Source organism: Typopeltis vanoorti, chromosome 12, assembly GCF_054136105.1.
Source record: "Typopeltis vanoorti isolate ZY-2024b chromosome 12, IOZ_Tvanoo_1.0, whole genome shotgun sequence".
In the NCBI taxonomy this organism is placed as follows: Eukaryota; Metazoa; Arthropoda; class Arachnida; order Uropygi; family Thelyphonidae; genus Typopeltis; species Typopeltis vanoorti.
The window spans coordinates 78,452,469-78,479,928 of record NC_143560.1 but is presented as its reverse complement, the minus strand read 5'-3'; the positions used below and the strand labels follow the sequence as shown (position 1 = coordinate 78,479,928).

Below are 27,460 nucleotides of genomic sequence, written 5' to 3'. Positions count from 1 at the left end.
GCCAAGTGAATATGATTTTAAGCAAAGTGTAAAACTCGATTGTAGCTTAAATATTAAATATTCCAAAGCACATTACATCGATTTTTTACTTAGGTTAAGTCCCATGTGAATATTGTAAAAGAATAAACTTTGTTTGTCTCGGTATAGTTTGTATTAGATGTTTTTGTAAATAACTCTTTTGAAGCTAACTGTATATACCGCTTTAATAAGAATATGTTAGTATTTAAAACAAAGACAATGCTTTTGTCACCGAAGCTGTACATAGCGGCATTAGAAAGATTGTTATTGAAACTTTTATGTATGAGAAAGGCATGCAGGCTCTAAGTGTAAACATCTCCGAAGTCAGTCAGAAAGAGTTCAAACAACTTTCTGATAGCCGGCAACTTACAATCAAAAGAAAGCAGAGGAAAACAAAAGGCGTGCCGAACTTGAAACTTAAGATGAAAGACTCATACCGATTCTTTGAGGGGTTGCCAAACTTCTTGCGAGGTCTCAGAGGAGGCCTAATAAAAAGGGACTGAAGTAAGCAGAAGGGATCCAGGTTCCAGAATTGCTGTCAGAGAGGAGACCGTCCAGTCGAGAGTCACCGTCAGAGAGACTGCCCAGATCCACATTGCTTGAGAGAGGAGTTTCCCGCTTCCAGAAAGGAGCTTCTCGGTTCGAGACGTCGCTAGAGAGAGACTATGTCTAGGCTGCAGACAAGGTTTCAAATTGTCGAAAGGAAGAGTTCCAATTGCCGGGGAAAAGTTTCCAGGCCAGGTTAATGTCTGACATTCACCACACTGGTGAATTTCATTACAATTTGATGAATCAAACAACTTCACTGATATTGCTCAGTTAATGGTATTTCAAGATTATTCAAGTAAATTTATTATTATTATTAGACACCTCAAGGGAGTCCTAAGACTCATTGAGGGAGGATACCTACTCTATATCTCTCCGTCTCCACCACTCAACCTCATCCACAAACTGCCTCATCTACACCAATGCCATCTACTGTCCACCATCACCACTATTATTTTCAGACAATCACAAAACATCCATGCCCACGGCGGGATTTGAACCCGCAACCTTTTGGCTGGAGAGCGGATACGCTAACCACTCGGCCAACCAAGCCGGCAAGTAAAGAACTTTTGAAAATTATATTATTATTGGGAAGGACTAGGGGAGAAGACATTTTTTCGGCATTTTATGAATTTGTGAAACAACATAAACTTCTGCTTTTTAAACTTGTGTCTATTACTACTGATTGTGCTCCTGCAATGATAGGTAATAAATCAGGCTTCATTTAATTATGTAAAAACGATTACAAATATCCAGATTTTATAACGTACTACTGTATTATTAACCAACAAGTACTGTGTAGTAAAAGATTAAACACAAAAGATGTTTGGGATATTACGTTTAAAATTGTAAATTCTGTTCGAGGAAAAGCCCTGCAACAGCAGTTATTTAAATTACAGGCAGATGATGATAGGGAACTTCTGTGGTACAATAATGTTTGCTGGCTCAGCAGACGTCAATTTTTAGAAAGATTTCTTGTATTAATTAACGATATAAAAAATTTTCATGATGAAAAAGGAGATATTTATCCACAATTGAGTGATAAAAGATTGTTACACTTATCATTTTTAGTAGATTTCTGTACGAAATTAAGCAATTTAAATTTAGAGTTACAAGATAGAGATAAAAATTTAATTGACATATTAAGTTCAATAAAAACTTTCCAACAATACTTACTTTTATTAAAGAAAAATATAAATGACTGCAAATTTAGACATCTCCCATATTTATTAAAATTTTTTGAACAAAATCAAGAAATGCTTCGCTATGATTTATTTAAAAGAATTTATTCGTGAAATAGAATTAGTTGAGGAAGAAATAAATTCAAGATTTAAAGATTTTAATAAAACTGAAATGATTGTATCTTTTATCAATAATCCATTTCAAGAAAACCTGAACATCACAGAAATTTCAAATAAAATTAGGGGGCTGTTTGATATAACCAAGCTGAAGTAGAACTTGAGATAATAAACATTCAGAATAGTTTACATTTTGAATCAATAAACAACGAAGTCATTTGGAAGTATGCTCATGAAAAATTCCCAATATTAACTGATATTGCGCAAAAAATTCTGTCGTGTTTCAGATCAACATACTTGTCAGAATCCACTTTTTCAAATATGAACATCATAAAAAATCAATTAAGAAACCAAATTACAAATGATCAATCATTTGGATGATTGTCTGCGATTGGCCTCTTCTTCATATCAACTTGACTATGAAAATATTGCGAGTCCAAACAATGCCTTTTCTAAATAACTTAGGGAATTGAAACAACGTAGATCCGAATATAAATTAAATTTTATTTTAATAGATATTTCCGATATTTCGGCAATGTCACATTGCCATTTTCTAAAGGAACTTACAAAAAGGCAGGTGCACACAGGCAATAACAATACAGTAACTGAGAATGAAGATTTGAAGCTATCGTTCTCCTAGAAGTCCTGATGGTGCCCTCTGGCGGGCTAAGTAGGCGTTCTTGGCCGTTGGGCTGAAGGTCTGCTGATGTATGCCTCCCAAATTTGGGGCAGTCGCATACAACTAAATTTGTTGAGGTTTGGAGAGTTTCTTAGGGCAGAGGCTGATTCCATAAATAATCTTTCGAATTTATATTTGCTCCGGTGTATTATTGTTGCTTTCTTCCACCGTATTGTGTGGCGAGTATCCAGAGCATGGTCTGCAAGACCAGAATGGCTATACTTGTAAAACCGGATGTAGTCCTTGTGTTCAGAAATTCTGATATTCGCTGCCCTGCCTGTTTGGCCAAATTACGACAGTTTACAACTGCAAGGGACCTGGTATACACCAGGTAGGTCTAGGGGAAGTGGTTGGTCTTTGGTAGAGCGGATAAGGGATGCCAATTTTCTGTAAGGCCTGTAACAGGAGGTTAGGTCATGTTTTTTTAGAATTTTGGTAATTTTTTTTTTTTTTTTCTGAGGTGCCTCGGATGTAGGGAATGGTGATGGATTTAGAGTAATCTTTTTTGTGGAGGGGGGGCTGTGGTTTGTAGGTTTTAATATTTTTTGGATTTTTTTTGGGGGGGGGGGGTAGCCATTGGCTGAGAAAGTGTTGAGGATGTGATTTAGTTCAGTGTTAAGGGCTATGTCGTTAGAACAGATTAGTTTAGCCCTGTTGTATAGTGTTTTTACCACTCCATATTGTTGTGAGGGGGGGGGATTGTTGGTGGATGTATCTGCCTGTATGGGTGGGTTTTCTGTAAACTGAGAAAACCAAAGTTCCATCAGGCTGGCGGGTGACTGGTGTGTCTAGGAAAGGGAGGCAGTTGTTTTCCTCTTTTTCCAGGGTGAACTTGATTCTGGTGTGTTCGTTGTTTAAGTGTGTAAGGAAGGAGAGGAGTGTTTCAGAGCCATGTGGCCAAATAGCGAACACATCATCAACGTAGCGAAGCCATATGGTTGGTTTTTGTGGGGCAGGGGCTAAGGCTTTTTCCTCAAAGGTCTCCATAAAGAAATTGGCCAAGGGTGGTGAGAGTGGTGAGCCCATGGCTGTCCCCTCTATTTGTTTGTAGAATTTTCCCTGCCAAACGAAATAGCCTGAGTTCATTGTGAACTGAAATAGGGCTGAGATATCGGGGGAAAATTTAGCTTGGATTAGCTCTAAAGTTTCCTTGAGTGGGACATTTGTGAATAAGGAGGAGACGTCGAAGCTGACCATTATGTCAGTATGTTGGAGTGTAAAGTTTTCTATGCTGGCTTTGAAGTGGGCTGAGTTTTTTATGTGTGATGGTGTGTTGCCAGTATAGTGTGTGAGCTCTTTGGCCAAATGTTTAGCTAATTTGTATGTGGGGGAATCAATGCCATCCACTATGGGACGTAGTGGCACATTTTCTTTATGTATTTTTGGGAGTCTGTAAATATGGGGGGGGGGGTATAGAGTTAAACGGTTTTAATCTGTTGGTAACTTCTACAGGCCAAGAAGTGACTTTCTTAAGGAGCCTGTGAAGTTTTCTAATTTGTGAGTTGGTGGGATTGTAATTGATAGGGAGGTAAGTAGCCCGATCTAATAGAAGAGCATTCAGCTTACCTTTGTAGTCCTTTTGGTTAAGTACTACAGTTGCATTTCCTTTATCCGCTTTGGTGATAACTAATTCTTTATTATTTCTCAATTCCTGTAGGGCTTTAAATTCCTTGTTGGATATATTGGTTTTGGGTGGTTTTGCTATGGAAAGGACACAAGCTACATCCAGTCTTACACTGTTGGTGATTTGATGTGGAAGGTGGCGGATTCCTCTTTCAATCTGGATCATAATATCCTCACTTGGTATTTTTCTTGGAGCAATGGCGAAGTTGCGGCCACGTGAAAGCACGTTGAGAGCTTCAGGCTTCAGGGTGACTGAAGAAAGGTTGATTACGGTGTTGGTAGCAAGTTTTGGATTGACGGTAGAATTCTTTTTTTTAATTTATCGAATTTCTTCATCTGTCGGCCTCGTATCTTTTCAAACTCTTTGTCTGCAGCGGTACACGAGATGTCATGTAAAATTGACCACAGTTCTTGATTCAAAGTGCACGAAAGTTCATCTTCGAGGGTACGAATAGCTTCGTTAATTTCGGCTAAGCCTAACTGCGTGGCGGTGATTTGTTCGCGAAGTAACGCGTAGCTAGCGCGGTTGTATATACGGAGCGCTTTTTGCGACACAAAACGGTGCTTCAATTTTACACAGTTCGGGATTACCTTGTTATCCCGGCAGCGTTTCAGGAAAGTCAGACGATTTAATTGTCTAGACAGCTTCAACTTCATTTTACCATATTGGCGAGCCTTCCGTGCGATCGTATCTCCGTGGATGATGTTGATTCTCGTAGACAGGCTTATATGTTGGTTATGCATTTCTAAATAACTTAGGGAACTGAAACAACGTAGATCCGAATATAAATTAAATTTTATTTTAATAGATATTTCCGATATTTCGGCAATGTCACATTGCCATTTTCTAAAGGAACTTACAAAAAAGGCAGGTGCACACAGGCAATAACAATACAGTAACTGAGAATGAAGATTTGAAGCTATCGTTCTCCTAGAAGTCCAATCAGGACTTCTAGGAGAATCCAAACAATGCCAAATTTCACATTAACTTTTTTTTTTTAATCAACCAGCATTTCCTGTAACTTGTGAGTTTGTAATCAATCTGTTGTTTTTTTGAAGTTTGGTTTTCCAAAATAGAGAAATAAATATTTTATTCCAATATGTATATATATATATTTTTTTTTATTGTATTAAAATATTTATTGTATTAAAATAATTAAAAGTGATAAATAAATTTTTAAATCCACAAAGTTTTTAGTTGTGTATTTTTTTTTAGTTGTTTATTTGTGCATAATCAGATATCAGGTTGGGGGAACATGATCTATATAGAGAGTAGATCGCTGAATAACTTATATATAAGAGAGTAGATCGGCGAATAACTTTTTATAGAAAAGTAGCTCGTGTAGTAAAAAAAGGTTGAACACCACTGGTGTAGGTGATGAAGATAGTTGTGGTTGGTGGAGATGGAGAGTTGTAGAGTAGGTACCCTCCTTCGATGAGTCTTTGGACTCCCTCGAGGTGTTATGTAATTATAATAATAATTTGTCACCTTGTTATGGTATGTAAGTAAATTGGTAAAACATGATCTCTTTAGCAAATCCATGCTGACAATCACAGAGAATACTGCTGTTATCAACCTATTTCTGATCCTAGTTATTTATTACTAATCTCTCCAATGCATTAACCATGACTCTGTAAATACAGATTGGCATATAAATTGTAACCATTGCCTTATTACCACCTTTATGCAGTGGAACGATTTTACCTTCTTTCCACTCTCTTGGGACTTGTGTTGTTGTAAGACTTTTTTTTAAACAGGCATTCTACTGCCAATTCCCTGGAACATTCCCTTAAAACACATGGTAATATATGTTATCAAATGTTATTGCCTTATTGACATCAAGCTTATTTATTTTTACATATACCTCATGCTCACTCACAATTTAGCCATCGCATATCTCTTATTTCCTCTACACTTGAGAGTTTCCTCATGATTTCATCCTGATGAGATGAAACATTCTTATAAATTGTTCACTCACTACCTCAACTATGTCTCCTGCAGCAGTTACATTCTTCCATTTTCATCCATTAATATCATCTTACCATAATCATTCTTCCTTCTACTAACTATATCTGAAAAACTCTAGGGTTTTTCTTGGCCTGATTTGCTCATTTCTGCTGATACTGTAGTTCTGTTGTTATTACCAACTGAGTCGCCTTCCTGTCCTCTTTATACTCCTCATGCAATTAATTGCTACCATTATTCATCTTGTGCTGCCTCCACAGTATCCTCTTCTTCCAAATTTCATGTTTAATCCCCTAATTTATCCATTTGACACCTACTATTTTTTGACCTTCAGAATACATTTGCATATTGTTGTTGATGTCATTAAATATCTTTTGGTCCGTTGCAATGCAACATTTATCTTCCTCCTGCTTAACACCTCATTCCATGCTGTAGCTCCAGGTTGTTTCCTAAGGTTGTCATTATCACCAGCCTTGCAATTTTACATATATCTTTTCTTCACAGAAGTCTTCATATGGCTAGCTATAACCCAGGTGATCACTCCATGATCACTTCACCAACTGGAGGAAAGTATGAAACATCACTCACAATCACATCCTCTAATGAAATGATCAATTCTAAAACTTGATCCTCATGTGCCTCCTTTACATACAGCCTAAGATAGTTGTCTCTCACGAACTCAAGAAATTCATTATCCTTATTCCCAAATGCTATCTCTTACATTCCAATCTATATTGCCATAATCAAAATCACCCTTCTCTTGTTCACTAACCTGCCCATGGAATGGAAAGAAGGTAAGATAGTGCCATTGCATAAGGGTGGTAGCAGACTGGAAGTGTCTAATTATAGGCCAGTTTTGGTGTCATCAGTAGTTAAGATCTTGGAGAAATTAGTTAGGGACTGTATACAACATTGGGCAGATGAAGGTAATGTTATCTGTTAGAGTCAACATGGATTTGTGAAGGGGTGCTCTTGTTTGGTCAACTGGATTCAGGATTGGCTGTGTGATAGGTATCAGAGAGAGTTATGTATGGTGGGGCAGTTTCAAGGAGGCAGAAGGTTACAAGTGGTGTCCCCTCAGGCCTCATTACTGGGACCTATATATTGTTTAACCTTTATATCAATGACATTGTCAGTGGATTGCAGAGGGATATTCAGTTGTTTGTGGATGATGTGAAGCTGGGAAGGGTTATTAGTAATAGTGCAGATGTGATAGTCATGCAAGAGGATTTGAATAAGCTAGACAGATGGGCAGATGAATGGGGTTATCGGTTTAATGCAGCAAAATGTAAGGTCTTGAGGTTTGGGACACATCTCATCGATGTGTCCCAAACCTCAAACCATCTTCATACTCTATTGGAGGAGTTGTACTGGAGGAAGTAGGGGAGACAAGAGATCTGGGGTTGATGATTAATAGAAACCTGAAATTCAGGGGATATATTGCGAAGGTGGTGAAGGTAACACGGAAGATTGCTTCAATACTGAGAAGGACACTGACCTGCAGAGATAAGAGTTATCATTCCGTTGTATAAAACTATGATTAGACCACTTAGACTATTGTTCTCAGATTTGGTCCCCAGGATTTGAAGGGGATAAATTAACTGTGGAAAGGGTACAGAGGCAGATAACAAAGACAGTTTCAGGACTGTACAATGTTAGTTATGAGGATCGGCTGAGGGAATGTGGACTGCAGAGTTTGGTAGATAGAAGAAGGAGAGGTGATATGATAGAGACTTTTAAACTGTTGAGAGGTGGTTACAGGGTTGACACTGGAGAGTTCTTTTGCTTGGTTGAACAGCGGGAAGGAGTGATGACAAGGGGTCATCCCTGGAAGTTACGAAAGGAAACTGTGAGCAAGAGGGTGAAGAGTGGTTTCTTTGCATGGAAGATGGTTGATCCGTGGAATGCATTGTCTGATAGAGTAGTGAGAGCGAGAACGGTCAATGAGTTTAAGGAGTGGTATGATAGACATTGTGTTTCCTAGGAAAGATCTTCTGCGATGAGTCTTTTGACTCCTTGGAGCCCTAAAAAAAAAAAAAAATAATAATAATAATAACCTAAGCTGCTTATAAATTTCTTAATCACCATCTTCCTCATTCCCTTACCTATAACAGCATCCAACTAAATATATCTGCCTGTAAACCTCCACCTCACACCATACTGATGCAGAACCATGGCCACTATTTACATCTTGCATATCCACTTTTTGTGGAAATAATTCACCTGCTGTCATCAACAGCACCCTCCCTTCTTGTCCTTTCTAACCTCATGAAAAACAACATACACTTACATTTCTATTCCCATCAGTATATCATCTTTATCCAATTATGTTTCACTTATTTCAACAATTTTGGGGCAAATGAAGTCACTCAACAAAACCATTTCATCTCCCTTATTTCTGATGCTTCTCCCACAGCAATTAACTTTTAGGTTTATAACCAGTCCTGCCCGTGCCACTTGTAGGTTGTGATTTCTCCATACCTTTCCATTCCGAATTGTCTTTATCACCACTTACCCTATCTCTTCAGACTCAACTATGCCTTGTATATCCCAGGCCATCCTATTCCCATACTGACCATCCTCATACACACATTCACTACTACTTCCAACATCCCCTCTCCTTATACTGCGTCTCCCTGTCCACCCTGAGTTTCACCCTCATTTCCATTTTGCATTCTCATTCTATCATTATCACTCACTCATACTATTACTATTATTTACAGCCACTTCAGTCTCACCAGTTCCTCTCTCTCTCTCTCTCTCTCCTGTTTTTTTGCTTCACTTCTTTACTACTTCTTCTCTCTTGCTGATTGCTCCTCCTTGCAACAACAGTCTCTCTGACTTACACTAAATTCATTTAAATGTAACCTGTCACTTTTGTACATTTCCGTCCTTCCCTTAAATGCATCCCACACATTTACAAACTCCACTCACTTCTCACACATCTCTGCCAACATACCTTTCACGATCCCTGCTCTCTGTCTCAGCTCATCATTATCATACCTCAGCAACACACTGACTACCTTTCCAACCACACTGTTATCTTTCAGTCTTGTCAGCAACCTCCTGATAACCATTCTTACATTCTCTTTTTGTCCAACCAAGTAATTTGTTCCTAAATCACCACCAACTTGCTTGTTTGTCTGCTTCTCGTAGATATACTTCTTACAAAGTCTTTCATTTTGATGTCCTTAAACAATGATGCCATGGCCATCATTGTTCTGTTATGCTTTGCTTGCATATATCTGCATTATATTTGTGTAACAAATAATCAAAAAAAAAGCAAACTTTGTGAAAACTCTATCCAATACGCTTACTCATTCTAAAATAGACAAATGGAACAGGTTGAGGAATTTACCAGTGAATGAAATGTACACCCCCCTGAGAGTACATATCAGGAAATTGATGATGATGATGATTATGAAATGGATGTATAATGGGTATTTGTTAATGGTGATTAATTGGGATTGAAAAAAAAGCATCTCAGTAATACATGATTGGCAACCAAGGGGGACCAGTCCGCCCTTGCAAAAATCACTTAAATTATTGATTTATAATGATAATCTCTGGAAGAGTAAGCAAGAGTTGATGAAAATGAAGGCATCTGTAGGAAGGAGATTGAATGTCTAAAGATGAGAGGGACTGATATTAATGAAAAGTTAGTAGCATGATGCAAGTGTCAAAAGATAATCATGTAACATTATATAGCAATTCAATCATTAGAGGTGTACTAAATAACAGGGTACATAAGACATGTTTTCCAGGTGGAACTTGGAAACAAATGACTGATACTTTGCATCGAAGGAACAGAAATAATCATTAGTGGTAGTGTTGGGCACAAATGGTTTGGATGATGAAAAAAGAATGGATAGGAATTTAAGGAAGTTGTGGGATGTAAAGAATAATAGTATTGTTTGGAAAGTGCATGTTATATAGATATAATAGTAGTGAGTTGAGAAGGAAAGAAGTTATTATTATTATTATTATTATTGGCTACTCCATAGTCTTTAGACTCATTGATGGAGGCCTTAAACATCATGCCAAGTACTATTCAACATTCACACAGCACATATCACACTTTGTTTTGAACTCATTCACAGTCATGGTACCCACAACAGACTCTGGCAATCTATTTCACTCATTTACCACTCTCTGAGCAAAAAATGTAGTCCTGACACCAGTGATGTATTATTTAGGTATAGGCCGTATGGGCCCGGGTCTAGAGTGGCAAATTTTGAGGGGCAGCGGAAATTTCCGGGCTCTCATTTTTGTAATTATATTTATATTACGAATTTACGATATAAATAGGTTATGCATGTAAATCAACATGTTCATTAAATATGGGGGGGGCACTTTCTGCGGGCCTAGGGGTGGGAAATACTTAAATACACCACTGCCTCACACCCTTGTTAACTACGCTCTTACTCATTTTCCAAGTATGGCCCCCAGTTCTGAAAAATTTCCTCTGTCATAATCTTATAAAAACATTTCAGTAATTTGTATGTCTCAATCATATCATCCCTTTTTTGTCTGTCAACCAATTTCTGTAAGCCACAAATCTTCAACATGTCTTCATAAAGTTCATTTTGAAGACCTGATACCATCTTGGTCACTCGCCTCTGGATCCTCTCCATCTCCTCATCCCCAAGAAACCAGGAGATTAGATCTGCATGCAGTAGTTAAGATGGGGTCTTACCAAGGCTCTATAAAGAGGTATAATAACCTGCTTGTTTGTGCTTGTCAGGGTTTTCTTCAGTAATCAAGTAATCTGATGAGCTGCTTTAGCCACTTTTGCAATATGCCCTCTAAACTTTAATTACATATCCACTAACACTCCCAAATCCTTTGCTTCATGTTAAAGAGTGCTATTCATAAACAAGAGCGCTCTTTAACAAATCCATACTGGCCTACATAAATAATATTGCCCTCCTCTGCTCAATTCTGTATATGAGTTCTTATCAGTTTTTCTAAAATCTTAACAACTACAGAATAAATACAAACAGGCCTATTGAATACCTCCATTCTACCACCACCTTTATGCAGTGGCACTATCTTAACCTCCTTCCACTCTCCAGGAACCTGTGTGATTATAACTTTCATTAAACAGCCAAGTCAATGACACAGTTTCCACAGCAGATTTCTTCAAAACATGTGAGGAAAGAGGTTCTGCCTTACTGACATTTAGTATACTGAGTATTCGGAATGCATCCTCTTCATTCACTCTAGGAATGTATCCTGCTATACTAGGACAGAACACTCTAATAGTGAAGTAATCATGTGTCATCTGCATTGGTCACTTGAGTTCCATCTCCATCCACTATCATTTTTCCCCTCCTCACCACATTTAAAAAAAAAAAAACTCTTTGGGATTCTTCTTGGATTGCAGTGCTAGTCTCCTCTCATATTTTAATTTTTCTATCCTTACAATACTAGTAATTTTCCTAGCCTGAGCCTTATATTCCTCATGCAACTGTTCTCCACATTTGTCTTCCATAATCTTTTTGTCATCTACAACTCCTCTTTTATTTCTCTTGCCTTCCATTTGACTCAAAATTGCTTTATCTTCTTCTCTTGATGTCTGTGATAGTTGCCTATCTTATAATTCCACATAAATGTGGAATTGGTCAAATTAATATCAGATTATAGTGAGTGTTCAACTGGTCAAGTCTGCATGAGCCCTAATTTGGTGTTAGTGAGGTGACACTGCACATATGGTGATTATACTGGAGTGGTGGGATGGAAGTATAAAACAGTAGGTAGTGATCAGATGTACTGTATGAGGAATATAAAGTGCAGGCTAGAAAAGTGATAAGCATAGTTAAGAAAGAAAAGTGCAGTATGAGAGGAGATTGGCTGGTCAGGCCAAGGTTAATTCGAGGGATTTCTTTTGTTATATGGCAAGCAAGAGGAAGAATAATTATGGAAGAGTGACATTGGTGAACATCCATAGTAGCAGCAGCATAACTATGGCAAGAGATGTAATGAAGTTGTTAATGAGCACATTATCAGTATATAGTATACTGATGAAAATGATAAGTGCAACATGTAGAAGGGAGGGGGCAGATGTTTGAGGAATTAGAAGTGAAAGAATCAGAGGTGTATTTGGTGTTGATTGGGTTAGATGTTAATAAGGCTGGAGGAATGGATAACATATCACCATGCATTTTTAAGGCATGTACAAAACAACTAGCTATGCTATTGACCTGGTTATTTAATAAAAATCTTGCAGTGGAAAGAAGGCAAAATAGTACCAGTCCAGAAGCATGGCTCTAGGACAGAAGTTTCCAATTATAGACCAGTCTGTCTATCTGCAAGTTGTTCATGGTATTGGATATGCTAGTAAGGAATAGACTAGTTTTCAATGTTATGTGGAAACACTGGAAAAAGTTCAGAGACAAGTGGCCAAGGCAGTATTAAGACTTGGGAATATTGGTGGAGGGAGGTTAAAGGAATATAAATTGCAGAGTTTAGTGGAATGGGCAGAGAAGAGGTGATATGATAGAGACATTTAAGTTAGTGAGGGGATTTTATCTAATTATTACAGAAGCAATTATAAATACAGTTGGGGGTGAGAGGGTGAAGAACAAGAGGCCATCCCTGGAAATCGTGTAAAGGTGAATTGAAGAAAGGTGTGAGGAGTAGATTTTTTAGAGAATTGAGACTGAGTTGAACACATTACCAAAACGTGTTGTGAATGCTGGGAGTGTTAGGGATTTAAGGCTTGAAATGATAAATATGTTGATTGAGTTAACCTCCCATGAGTCTGCCAACTCCATGGAGGTTGATATGATGATAATAGTAATATTTTTTTTTAACAAAGAATATATTAAAAATGTTCATACTTTCCTTTTTTTCAAGAATGTTAATGTAAATACAATTGTAAATTACACTTTTATAATAAAAAAAATCTCAAAAAATTTAATTAACAAAAAAATTAAATGAATATTGTTGGGGGGGGATGCATACATTTGGCATGCAAAACTACACACATCTTTCAACTTTCAGTAATATGAAGTTTCATACTGAAATCCATAAACTTTTTTTTTTTTTTAATTTAGCTTCACTAGCACCACTTTCCATTTTTGTGGGTGTACATTATAACTATATGAACACGCCGCCAATTCATAAAATTATAGCCAATTACTACAAGTTTGCTTTAATAATAAAAATTGTTCAAATGTTCTGAATCCCAACACACTGCATATCTGTATGTACTCTAAATCTGACCTATTGATCTGTGACAATAGCATGTTTTCTCTCCTCCCCCCCCCCACTATGGTGCTTATGTGCACAATATCTTGCTATCTGCATAAGCTGAAATGAAAAATTGAGTTGTTCTTGTCTCTGAGGAAATAGAAACAAAAAGTAAATCGAACTAATACATAAATACTCAAAAGTGGATCAAAATTTGGTGTGATTGAAAAAATATTGACTGATTGTATGTTATGTTTAATATCTCCTCTGTGTTGTGACATCTTGTGGATTCTGTACTTTACTCCAAAGTACATACTTGTCACTAATGGGTAGTATCAAATTTTACTTGTTTCTTGGAAATTCACAATCAAGTTGATTTGACTGAGAGATAAGTTAATGTAGATGTCATAGTAAATGGTATCATGCTACAGACATCCCTATATTTGGATTATTAATTACTGAATGTCATGAAGGGATGAGATTTTAAAGGAACGTGATAAAGAACTGGCAAGAACCATTAACCTTCAACAGTCTAACAACTAATTGGCTTCCTGGAGAGTGGAAAGAAGGGACGATAATTTGCAAAACGATAGTGATCGTTTATTATGTTGTTTCTTCAGTGGTAGTTAGGATTTTGAAAAAAAAAAAAATGCTAAGGATTCATATATAGGGATGAGTGGATGAAGGATGAAAGTTCTTTATAGAAGCCAGATGGATTTGTTAAAAGGCAGTCTTGCTGAGCACTCTGGTACATTTTATGATAAGGTTACAAGAGTAGTTATGAGGAAATGCATATACTGTGATATTTCTGGATTTTGCAAATGTATTTCATAGGTTGCTGCTTTACAAGTTATACTGAAGTTGCAAACAAAGGGTTTATATAATTGGCTAGTGGAGTGGATTGTTGGAAATTTGCTGTCTGACAGATATTGAGAGAGCTGTATATAGGAGAGAAGTAGCAGGAAAGATAGTGGATATTATGCAGGTTTAAGTACTAGAAACCTGATTGTATGTTCAGAGACAAGTGGCTAGTGGAGTGTTATTAAGTACATGATTTTAAACTTTTCAGTTAAGAGATGGATGTGTATTCTCTTGGTGGTACTATACTGAAGGACATGAAGGAGACAGGGATCTTGGGATGATGGTTGGCAGGAAGTTAAAGCTCAAGGGACATGTTACACAAGGCTGCCAGGTGTATTGCTACAATCATGAGAATTATATCAACCAGCATAGATAGGATTTTGTGGTTCCATTGTATGGAACCTTGATCACACTACATCTGAACTACTGTACAAATTTGTCATCTGAATTTCAAGTAGATGAAACTTTTTGAAAGCTTCTTAATTTTCTCCCCCTCCCAAAAGTATATAACAAAGATAATATCAGGACTTTGGAAAGGTTAGTGAGCACATAGATTGAAGAAATGTAATTTGAAGAGTTTGGTGGATAGAAGTAATATGACTGAGACATATAAGTCATTGAAAGGTGCATATCAAATACTCACCATGAAGATTTTTCCATAAAGGAACAAAGGAAGAAACAAGGCACATCTCTAGAAGTTATGCAAAGGGGAGCAAAAAAATGGACTTACTGCATGGTTTATGCATGCATTCCTTTCATTCTCTGTGAAAAAATGGATTATACCTTAGTAGATAGCAGACATTGGATGATTTTAAGGTGTGATATGATTTTATTTATTTATTCATATGGAGTTTCCTCCATTTTCTCCCCCATCCCTATTGGGGAAAGTTGAACCCCCTCATGGGGAGGTTAAGTATTTATGGCTGTAGATTTGTGTGTTCACAGGGCCAGTTTGCCTGCTTGCAGGATGAAAAACCCCAGATAAACTGGGGGAAAAAACCCTGCTGTCCACGCCCAAGACCGGCTAACTTGGCTATGGCTGAGGAAGATCCTTAAGCTCCTCACGTTGGCGACGAGAATCAAACGTTCCCCAGGCTATGCCACTGAAGTCCGATAATAATAAAAAATAATACAGTTCTGATTAATGACAAATATAAGATGAAGGTGAAAATTAAGTACAATTTTTTAAAATATTATTTTAAAATTGTGAATATTGGAATAAAAGTGAAGAGGTTTAGAAACTTCATTAATGCTATTATTAATGTGTATTAATAAAATATTCTGATAAAACACAAGGATTTATATGCTGTTAGTGCTTTGAATGAAAAAAGTTAAAAAAAAAAAAAACTGGCTTGTTTTCTGTCTTGATTTATGATAAAGATGATGTATATTTTCAATGGTGCCAATATATACAGTACAGTAAAGCAAAGCTTAAAGAGATTAAAGGGAGATAAAATGGTAATCATTGAAAGTTATGATTTACTGGAGTCCAGAATCAGAAATAATGGCAAATGTGAAGATGAAATTAAAAGGTAAAAAAAAATACCTGACAAAAATTATGAAAGATAGAGGTGTGAGAAGGCCATGAAAGTTGGAATTGTCAAAGCAATGGTATTTCCAGTAGTGATTTATAGATGTGAAAGCTGGATTATTAAGAAGAAAGACAGAAAGCAAATTGATTCATTTGAATTATGGGCAGGGAGGAGACTATTAAGAATCCCATAGACTGCAAGAATAACCAATAAGAAAGTTTTAGAGAGTATAAAGACAGAATGCTCCTTAGAGGTGATGATTACTAAACAGAAGGTAATATACTTTAAACACATTATGTGAGCTGATGAATCATTGGAAAAAGGCAGTTATGTTGGTGGGGAAGACTGATGGAATGAGAAGAAGAGGAAGACTGCAAAAGAGTTGGATGGACAACATAAAATAACTTACTTGAAGATATCCCCCTCAAATGTGGGAATGGAAAGAAAAGATGGTATACTACTTTCCCAGTGTGCTTGACAAATAAAGAAAGTTTTTAGGAGGAAAGATTAAGGGCTAGAGACCACAAACTGTTTGGTCTCCATTGTAGGATACCCATTTAATCACCTTTGGCCTGTTTATTATTATTATGGGTGACTCCAGAGAGTCCTTAGACTCATCGAGGGAGGCCCTAAACATCATGTCCACACAACTATATGACATTCTCACAGTATCTATCATACCTTGCCTTGAACTCACTCACCGTCATAGCACCCACAACAGACTCTGGCAGCTTATTCCACTCATTTACCACTCTAAAAGTAAAGAACCCAGCTCTAACACCCCTGCTAACCACACTCTTGTCCAGCTTCCATAGGTGTCCCCTAGTTCTCCCACCACCAGTCCTAATCTCAAAAATATCCTCTGAATTAATCCTATAGAAACCCTTTAGCAATTTGAATGTCTCAATCATATCTCCCCTTTTCCGCCTATCAACTAATTTCTGCAACCCACAAATCTTCAACCTGTTCTCATATGGTTCATTCCATAGACCCGCTATCATCTTAGTCACTCGCCTCTGGATCCTCTCCACCTCCTCCTCATCAAGAAGGAGCCTAGGTGACCAAATCTGGGCACAGTAGTCTTGATGAGGTCTTATCAAGGCTTGATACAGAGGTACAATAACTTGCTTGTCTCTGCTCGTCAAGGTATTTTTCAACAACCAAGTGAGTTGATGAGCTGATTTAGCTACTTTTGTAATGTGCCCCCTAAACTTCATCTCCCTATCCACCAACACTTCCAAGTCCCTGGCCTCAGCAATCTCCTGGAGTACAGTTCCACCAATGTGGTATACTGCTGCTAATCTTTTCACCCCAAAATGCATAACCTTACATTTTGTCACATTAAATCGACATCCATTCTCTTTAGCCCATACCTCCAATCTATCCAAGTCATCCTGCAAGATTTTGACATCTTCTGCATTCACTATCGCCCTACCCAACTTTGCATCATCAGCGAACAAATGAACTGTTTCTCTTAGATCCTTCCCTATATCGTTAATGAACAAATTAAACAGCAGTGGTCCAAGAACAGAACCCTGCGGCACACCACTAGTCACAGGCCGTCTTTTGGACTCTCTTCCTGAATAAACTACTCTTTGATATCTCTCTCCATCTACCACCCACCTATCCATCTCACCAACCCTATATCCATTCCCATATGTTGTAGTTTAGAGATTAGAATTCCATGTGGTATCCTGTCAAATGCCTTTGCCAGGTCCAGCAGTATCACTGTAAACCTTTTACCCTTATCCAGTTCAGCCGTCACCTTGTTATAAAACTTGAGCAAGTTACTGAGGCATGATCTACCCTTCATAAAGCATGCTGTCCCCCATACATTATCTCATTTATATCAATCCATTCCTGTATTTTTCCTTTGACTACTTTCTCCAAGACCTTGACAACGACTCCTGATATGCTGATCGGTCGTTAATTTGCAACTGTAGTCTTGGATCCTGCTTTATGCAGTGGAACTATTTTCCCCTCTTTCCACACCTTTGGGACTAAACCAGACCCGAGACTCAGATTAAACAACATGGTCAAGGGCACTGATAATTCTTTAGCCGCTTCACGCAAGACCCGTGCCAGTATACCATCCAATCCCACAGATGTATTCACATTAATGTTCTGTAACAGACTATTCACCTCCACTTCATTCATCACAGTTCCCGTATAAACTAATGGTTCCTTCATTTTTTCAATGTCACCAGCTGGATGATATACTTTTGCAAAGTGCTCGCTCAGTAACTCCACTATATCGACTGATTCAGTGACCTCCTTACCATCATCATTCCTTAAAATCATTTTGCCGTGTACAGTTTTTTTCTTGCTTGCAGTATATTGAAAGAACTGTTTGGGATTCTCTTTAGCTTGCATAGCTAGTTTCCTTTCATAATCCGCTTTTGCTTTTTTTACCACACTCGTTACCCTTCTGGCCTGCACTTTATACCGTTTGTGTGCCTGCAGGTCACCCCCTTTCTTTAAATTCCCTCCACAGTTGTTTCTTTTTTTGCAGTTCAAGCTTAATGGTGTTATTCATCCATTTAACCCCTACTTGTTTTGCTATTCGGATCCTAGGTATACAATCAGCCATAACCTCCTGTAAATGCTCCTTGACCACTTCCCATGCTCTATCGACATCCAGCCCTTGCAGTTGTTCATGCCATGGCACTGATCCAAGCAATCTCCTAAGCTTGTCATACTTGTCAGCACGGTAATTCCACATATACCCTGTCTTAATTGAAAATTCCACACCTTTAGCCACCTCCTAGGTCAAGACCTTATGATCACTCTCACCAATAGATGGCAACATGGTCATATTCATTACAGTCAAAATCTGAGATGCTATTACCAGGTCAAGCACTCTCACACCCCTAGTATTTTCAATTACATGCTGTCTCAGATAGTTATCCCTTAATAATTGAATAAAATCCATTTCCTTCCTCATATGTGTCTTCTCCTAGCTTCCAATCAATGTCACCATAGTTGAAATCCCCATAATAATTACCCTCCTTCCACTCATTTCATCAATTTGTTTATGCATACTATCTCCACCATCTATTTTCCATTACCTGGTCTATAGCAGCACCCAACTGTATATTTTATTCTGCCAGTCTCAATCTTACACCAAATAGTCTCAAATGAGCTCTTTTCACTATCCTGTGATACAACTTCAATTCTCCTTGGCTGCAGTTCATCAGCTATCATCAATAACATCCTCCTCCCATTTTATTCTCTCTGTCCCTCCTAAACACACTACAACCTACACATTCTATCCCACTAACTATATCTTCTTTCGTCAGCGATGTTTCACTAATGCCAATAACCTGTGGCCAGGAAGAGCCAATCAAGGCAAAAAATTCTTCCTTCTTGTTTCCTAATACTCTTGGCATTAGTGTACATGAAATGCAGTGATCCCTTTGTCCCACCCCTATCTTGATGCGTTATTCTAAATATCCCATTCCCATTTTTTGTCCTTAGTACTGGCTCGGATACATTACATACATTCTTACACTCAACTGTCTCACTGATGTCCGCATATCCACTCCCCCCTCTTTGGTAGTTCTTGTTTCCCTGGTTCTGCACATCCATTTTCACTTCATTCGGCAACACTTTTTCCAGTCTCTGCACACCAAATCTATTCAAATGGGCCATCCATCTTGTATAAATCCTTTCGCCCATCAAACTCATTCCACACGTCCACGAATTCCACACCACACCGTGTGCATAACCTGCGCAAAAAATCATTTGCGATTATGGCCCTCCTTCTAAACTCCTCTCTGTCACACCATGGCAACAGACTCACCATTCTAACTCTGTCACTCTTTTCTTTCGCTACCTTTAACAATACTTTCAAGTCCTCTCTCATAAAAAATTTATCTCCTTTCAATTCATTCATACCTGCCACAACTATCAATTCTTTCACCCTCTGTTTTTGCACTCTAATAATCTCACTTACATCCTTAAATTTTGTACCTGGTAAGTACGATTTAATTAAACTCCCATCTATCACAACGAGTCACCACACAACACTCTTTCCTTCATTTCAAAAACTCTCCCACTCTTACGCGTATTTTTCCTTTCAAACGCTTGTTTATTTACGTTAGTCGAATCACTCTGGAAAGAGTTTTGCAGGTGCTCTAATTGCCGCTGCGCATTTTGTATCACTGTGCGCAACCTAGCGATCTCACTTCCTACAAATAATTCCTTTTTTTTTTTTTTTTTATCATTTAAACCATTTTCTCTCTCTGTATAGTTGCTTTCACTCTTTCTTTGATCACCGCTCTCATTGCCATCTTGTACATTGCAATTCCCTATCAAGCCACTATTTTCACTCACATTCTGACTTTCTTCAACCATAACTGTCTCACAACCTGACACATACTTCAACTCCTCACTTTGCTTACACTTTCTGCACATTCTCCCACCACTATCACTTTCAATCCAAACTCCAGCCTCATTCGGGAATGCATACATCCCACACACACATCACATTGGACAAACTCTCTCACATTACAGTTTTTGAACAATGGCGTCGTATTTTTGAATGCCATTATCTTACGTCACATTGCTGCCATATGCAAATTTATGAAACGTATCAAATACTAAATTAAATAACGGAATTCACACCAAAATCACACAGACACAACAAGCTACCAAAATTAGACAATATTATGTTATGATTTAAACCTATATTCTAATTTTCACTCAAAATTATACTTAGCTTTCGGGAGCTCTCTGAAAACACTACGTGTAGCCCTCTCTTATGGTATGGCTGTTGCTATAAGTTGCCAATCTTATTATCCTAGACTCCCATGGAGTCAAAAGACTCGTTGTAGGAGGTCCCTTTATCATATACATAGCTGAAAGAAAGGAAAAGAGGCTGAGTAGGATGGAGCCTTCCATCACATTTACAAGATCACCAAGAGTCGAAAATGACTGGATGGTGCACAGCAACAACAATTCTGCTTTATTATTGTATATAGTACCTAATTCGTGGAAAGAAAAAAAAACACTCATTATTCAGCATGTAAAGTCTATTGTGACTGATCGTTTTGCATTCTACTTTTTTGTGCACTCCAAGGTTTGGAAACATACACAGTAAGGTGTGAAAACTTAAAGCTGAACTTCCTTTATCCACAGCATATTTCTTTGTCAGCCTGGATGGTTGAGTGGTTAATGTTTGTTCTCCAACCTATTTGCTGTTAGTTCAAATTCTCCCTTATGAGTATGCATATTTTATGAATGTCTGTGGGTGGTATGAATTTCATGAATGCACTGCTTGAGTGTGTTGTGAATGTAGACACATTGAATCATTTTAAGGCACGGTTGGATGAGCATTGTGTGCAATAGTGTGTACCTCCCACGATGAGTTTCTAATTTCATGAAGGTCGGATGTTAATAATTATGAACATTTATCCTTTTCAACACTTATAAGTGATTAGTATTATATATTTATTTGCAAAAATAATGCTATTTAAAACACTAATTTATTTAAGCATTTATTCTAATTCATTTATATGAAATCTGTTCCTCATTTTTCTTTTAGCTTTCAGAATGTGGTATGCCATTAGAGGAACGACCTACTAAAGTGTGTGAAGCTCTTTACCTTTTCCTTCAAGGATTAGGATATGGTTAGTTGAAATCTTTAATGTAGTATACAAATTATTTATGATTTTGTTACTTTTGTAGCCATATGGAAAACTGATTCCCAAATTAACATTTTTCTGTTATAGTTTATAAGATATTAAACAGCATGGAATGGTAATTAGAAAAATCATGCATACTCTTTACATCTTATGTTTTGTGCAGACATAACAGCTGAGTTTATTTCTCTGTCATAAATTATGATCACTTGAAGCTTGCACATGCTGATTTCAGGTAACCAGATGAAAATATGTTTGATACTGTTGCCTCTGTTTCCAGAAAATAAACAACCTTCACTCATGTGTTCATTAGAACATATGAGCTGTAAGTTTTTTCACTTGGTATAAATTAAAGATGCCAAGAAATTATATTCTTGTTTAATCCTTCAAAGCATTAAACAAGAAAATAATTTCTTGGTATCTTTAATATAATTTATAATCAAATTAAAAGCTTTCAATGACTATCTCTAAACTGGAGTATTTTAATAATAAGGTGTTGTACCTTTTCATTCTTGTATATGAGAAATATATGACTTCTGCATTACTTCAACTTTGGTATCTCTTCTGAGGCTGGCTTCCACTGATGTCATTTTCCACAAAAGTAGTATCCACTGAAGTGGTCTCAATCACTGTATTCTATTAGATACTTACTTATGGTATAGCTTCTACTGACGTGGCCTTTATCAAGGTCCTTCAGTGGATGCTTTTCCCTGGGAGATGAGCAGTTCTGCTTGGTGGTAGGATTTGCCTGTCATTGAGTTGAACCACTGCTGGGTTATCTTTAAGTGATTGAGAGTTAATGAGTTAAAATGATCCTTTAGGTCACTCATTGAGGTTAGAGCGATCCAAGGGATCTATTTTTTGAAGATGACCCTTTATTTACACAAAGATTGAAACTAGCCTGGGTAGTGGCTCTTCTCTTAATCCATGGGAAATAGCATTATAAACATAGGATGTATGCTTTGCATTATGGGATACTAAAGCAATTAATGTGAGGTCACTAGCCTCTAATATACAAGTAGCCTAGTCATGAAGATATTGCATGCATGCATGCATAAACTTTGTTTGCTTACACTTGGATAAAGGATTAAATAAGAAGAAAATTTCTTGGCTTCTTTAATTTGATTTAAGAACATATGATTATTGATCCTGACCAGACTGAGTTTGCACAAGGGCTACTCAGGACAGGTTATGTAATAAAGATTCATATAACATGCTATATTTTTAGTTATTGTTGATGTTTTATTCAGAGAACTGATTAATATTGATCTATATTGAGGTGTTCTGAATACTCCTCAGAATAATGAAGTATGCTTTCTGAATGAATTATTAGCAGCAGAGACAATATGCATTAGCTATAATACAGTGATGATGGTTGATGGAGGTACTAATGATACTGTGATCTTGCATTTGATCACTTTGTATAGTTTCCTGACCCCCACTCATACATTCAGGAACCAGAAATAAAAACGAAGATAGCATAATTCAGTGGCGGCTGGTGAAAAAAAAAAAAAAAAAAAAAACTTTTTTTTCCTAATCAGTAACAAAATTTATTAATAAATACATTTACATATTAAAAATTGCTTTATTAAAAATATTTCATCCTCGCCGCGAACAAACACCAATAATAAAAGTTTCGTATCAATAGCAATGACAAGCACAAACAAATATCAGCGTTAGATCACAGTGCATTTGTTTCGTGTAACGATAATTGAAAAAATATAATTCTTTTCATATTTTCAACAGCGACACTAGTCATTATTTAGCCTTGTATCTAATAAATAAGATTAAAAAAAATAGTTTGCCACTCACAAGCACCAATAATAAACGTTTCATATCTCACAGAAATAATGTGCGCAATAATAAAATACACTACCCAGACGGCAGTGTATCTAATGATGTAACGTGCAATGACAAGCGCAAACGAATATCGGCGTTAGATCGCATTGCATTTGTTTCATAATCTAAAGTGTTAAACGAAGAATTCCAACTATTAACTATTTAATCGATGTCAAAACATAAGCTGAAACATTTTACATGTTGTATTGCATTTATATAATGTTGTAAGTTATTATTAATTATAAACACAAACAAAATTTTTTTTTTTTTCATTTTTTCCTTTGGAGTGCTGCAGTATCGCAGTGCTTATGCACAGGCCACCACTGGCATAATTAGAACTAATTAGAAATATTATTTATGATCAGATTTTTAATTTATTGCAATTCTTATAATGAAAACAAATTGATTAACTATTTATTTTCTGTTTTGTTTTGTTTTGTTTTTTCAAATATCCCCTCAAATGTGAGAATGGAAAGAAAAGATGGTATACTACTTTCCCAGTGTGCTTGACAAATAAAGGAAGTTTTTAGGAGGAATGATTAAGGGCTAGAGACCAAACAGTTTGGTCTCCATTGTGGGATACCCATTTAATCACCCTTGGCCTGTTCATGGTATGGCTGTTGCTATAAGTTGCCAATATTATTATCCTAGACCCCCATGGAGTCAAAAGACTCATTGTAGGAGGTCCCTTTATCATATAATAGCTCATCACACCACGCCTTAAATACATTTATATTATCTTCAGACACCACACTCTCAGGCAATGCATTCCAATCATTCACAAATCTCCATGCAAAAAACTTGCTTCTCACATCCTCCTTATACAGCTTCCAAGGATTGATTATTGTTCCCCCCCCCCCACTCCCAACACATACACACACCATTTCATGAAAAAACCTCTTCAACATTAATCCAACTATTTCAATTCCCTGCCCATAGTTCAGTGAGATATGAGTTGGGAAAGCCATCTTTAAATACTTCAGTCAATTGATGCACACAGGAAGTTCTGTTGATCCCTACAAGCCTCTCAGATGGCAATAGTCTGTCGGTCATAGTCTGTCAGGAATGAGATGGCAATCTCATTCCCGACAGACCATGTTAAGACCAGTTATGCCTCTCAGAAAAGTAATGTGGGTTATTGTTATTCCACTCATTAAACACCTGGAGTATCTCACCTTTTGAGAAACCAGTTGTTTTTGAGAAACCTTTTGAGAAACCAGTTTTCAAAATTGTGAGTCCTGCCAGACAGGCACCTACAATAAGTTCTTTATTGAACTTCGAAAGATCCTTTGTTTTTTTTCCCATTGTGATCAACGCTGTTGATGATATACTCTACATTTCATTCTTGTCTATCAAATTTCAAGACCTTACACTTTGCAGCATTGAACTGATAGTTCCACTTATTTGCTCACTCATACAATGTATTCAAATGCAGTAAGTCCTTGACTTACAATGGGTTCTGTTTGAGCAATCACATCATAAGTCGAAAAGGTTGAAGGTCATAAGTTGGAAATCACCATAAGGATATGTTAACAATTAACATATCTGAATGCTAAAATGTGTAAATCTGTTTTTGTTATATTTTAAACTAATTTTACTCTTTGCTTATACTAAAATTATACGGTGCACAAATCATTATTATTATTATTATTATTACATCCTCCATGGAGTCAGTAGACTCATTGTGGGAGGTTCTTTCGACTGAAAACATGTTTATCATATCAAATCTTAAAATCCTTAATACTCCTTGCATTAACAACATATTTTTGTAATGTGTTTCATTTGCTGACAATTCTCCAAGTAAAAAATCTAGTCCTCATATCCCTCTTCACCTCATTCTTACACAACTTTCAGGGAGATGGTCTCTGATTCTTCTCCTCTCACTTTCTACTCTTTTTATAATCCTCTGGATTAATCTGATAAAATCCTCTCACTAACTTAAACATCTCTAACGTATCACTTCTTTTCCTCCTATCCACCAAACCAATCCACATTTCTTCAACCTTTTTCCATGGCCAACATTCCATAGTCCTGATATTGTCTTAGTCACCCTTCTGGACCCTCTCTAATTAATGTTTCCACATCACATCAAAAACCAGGTGACCAAATTTGGGTACAATGGTCTGACCAGTGCTTTATACAGTGGCACAACCACTTCCTTATCCCTACATGTTAGAGCACTTCTCATCATAGTGGCACTAAAATGTGCAGTCTTTGCAACACTTGCAATATGTTCCCTAAACTTCATTCTACTGTCAGCCATCACTCCCAAATCTCAAACCTAATCCACTTCCTGCAGTACAGCACCATCAATATAGTACAAAGCCTTGTATTTATACATTCCAAAATGCAACACCTTGCACTTATTAATATTAAAACTGCAACCCCACTCCTTTGTCAAAGTCAATTCTATTCAAATCCTCCTGAAGGGAATTAACATCAGCAGTGCTCTTATAATTCTTCCCAACTTTGCATCATCAGCAAACTGACGAACCCCAATCAGTCCACATGATATATCATTTACAAACAAGTTAAACAGCAGGGGCCCAAGAACAGAACTCTGGAACATTCCACTGGTTACCCTCCTTTTCTGAGACACTGCTCCATCATACACAACTTGCTGGTATCGTTCAAGAGCCAATCTCTGATTCATCTAACCAATTTACTATTTATTCCCATCCTCATATTCATCCTGTTGGATGAGCAAAAACATATTCTGAAAGAAAGAGATTGGAAACAACCTAAAAGAGAGGGATTAGCAATTAGTAATTGCTCTCTTCTGGACAGCATAGATATTTTTAGGAAGGCGAGAAAAGTATTTCAGGGTGGTAGAATTGGGACTTTAAAGAGTAGCTGTACAGTAAAGTTAACATCTCAAGTGGATGCAGAGTTTTTGGAAGACACAGATGTGTAATGTGTGTATCTTTATCTTCCAAAATGTCAACCCAGAGAGAAATATGATTTTTCAGAGAATCTAAAAATCAAAGATAAGTGGAAATGGACCAAGATTTTTTGTAAGCGAGGAGGAAGGCCAAGACTGCATTTTTGTCACAATGAGGCTGACTGTCTTTTCTCATTTCCTTAAAGAATCTCAGACATCACCATTTGAAGCATTGGTTATGAATGACCTCAAAGCTCAAATTGTTTGAGCATTACAAATTGTTGTAATGATGAAGAAAAATGGAAAGAGAGCACTGTCCTCAGCAAGATTATATGATTTAAGGTTCTTGATAAGGAGGAGGAAAAAGGTAAAATGAGAGTTGTTTCCATGGATCTTTTATAATGAAAAGGGTAAAGGATCAAGAAAAGTATTAGACTAATAGCCAAAAGTCAGAAGTGTATTAATACAGTCTTAAGAAAGAATATCACATGGAGGATTCAATAGAGGTCTAATTCATGAAACCGAACAAAAATATAAATTCCTGTTCGAAGAGGCTTAATAGATGACTCCATTCTCACTGACTTCCTGCAATCACTTTCCCTTTGGTGGTCTGTTTCTGCATTATGTTTTTCTCTTGGTATTTCTGTTGGTCACCATTTACAAACATATTTGACTGCTAATCAGTTACCATACATGGTTCAGTTTAAAACTTTTTGAACCAGTATCTCATTCTCTTCCTTCTTTTTGTCTACCTCATGAGGATGGGAATAAATAGTAAATTGGTTAGATGGATCAGAGATTGGCTCTTGAACAATACCAGCAAGTTGTGTATAATGGAGCAGTGGCTCAGAAAAGGAGGGTAACCAGTGGAATGTTGTCTTCCCCATACCATTTTTCCCAGTGAATGCAATACCCCACCCCAAGCTCTTCAAGAATACATTAACAAATTCTTCTTTTCTCCTTTTCTCTCTCTCTCTTTCTCTAACTGCTCTTTTACACATCACTATCATATTATAGGTCTTGAGACTTCACGTATGTGGGGGGTTGATATAAAAAATTAAAAGGTAGTTTAAACCATAACATGCTCAGAAACCTTCAACAGAAATGATAAAGAAAATTACATAGTCTTAATGGCATACAACCTAAGCAGAACTTCAGTTGCTTTTCCAATGTTATATATTCTAATATATTTGATTCAAGCAGCCATTCGAAGTATCTCTTTTTTGATAAATTGCTTTGCAAATAATTTAGTTGCTCACAGCAAGCTGAACTGTTTTAAAGGAATTATTACAATTGTTCTAATAAAAGTGTTAGCTGAAAAAGAATGTTGTCTTATAAAATCCTAAATATTGTACCTGTTGTTTAAAAATCTGTAAAAAAC

At 36.9% G+C, this 27,460-nt stretch overlaps 1 protein-coding gene across 5 annotated transcripts in view; it reads left to right on the top strand.

The window, feature by feature from the left end:
* Positions 1 to 27,460, top strand: part of LOC150100913 (protein NDRG3-like) — a 398,002-nt gene that overhangs the window by 273,666 nt on the left and 96,876 nt on the right. For all 5 annotated transcript variants that reach the window (XM_090401073.1, XM_090401076.1, XM_090401074.1 and 2 more), the window contains one exon: positions 21,263 to 21,347. In XM_090401073.1, the coding sequence (XP_090257199.1) occupies positions 21,263 to 21,347 (85 nt within the window). The remainder of the gene's footprint in view (positions 1 to 21,262; positions 21,348 to 27,460) is intronic.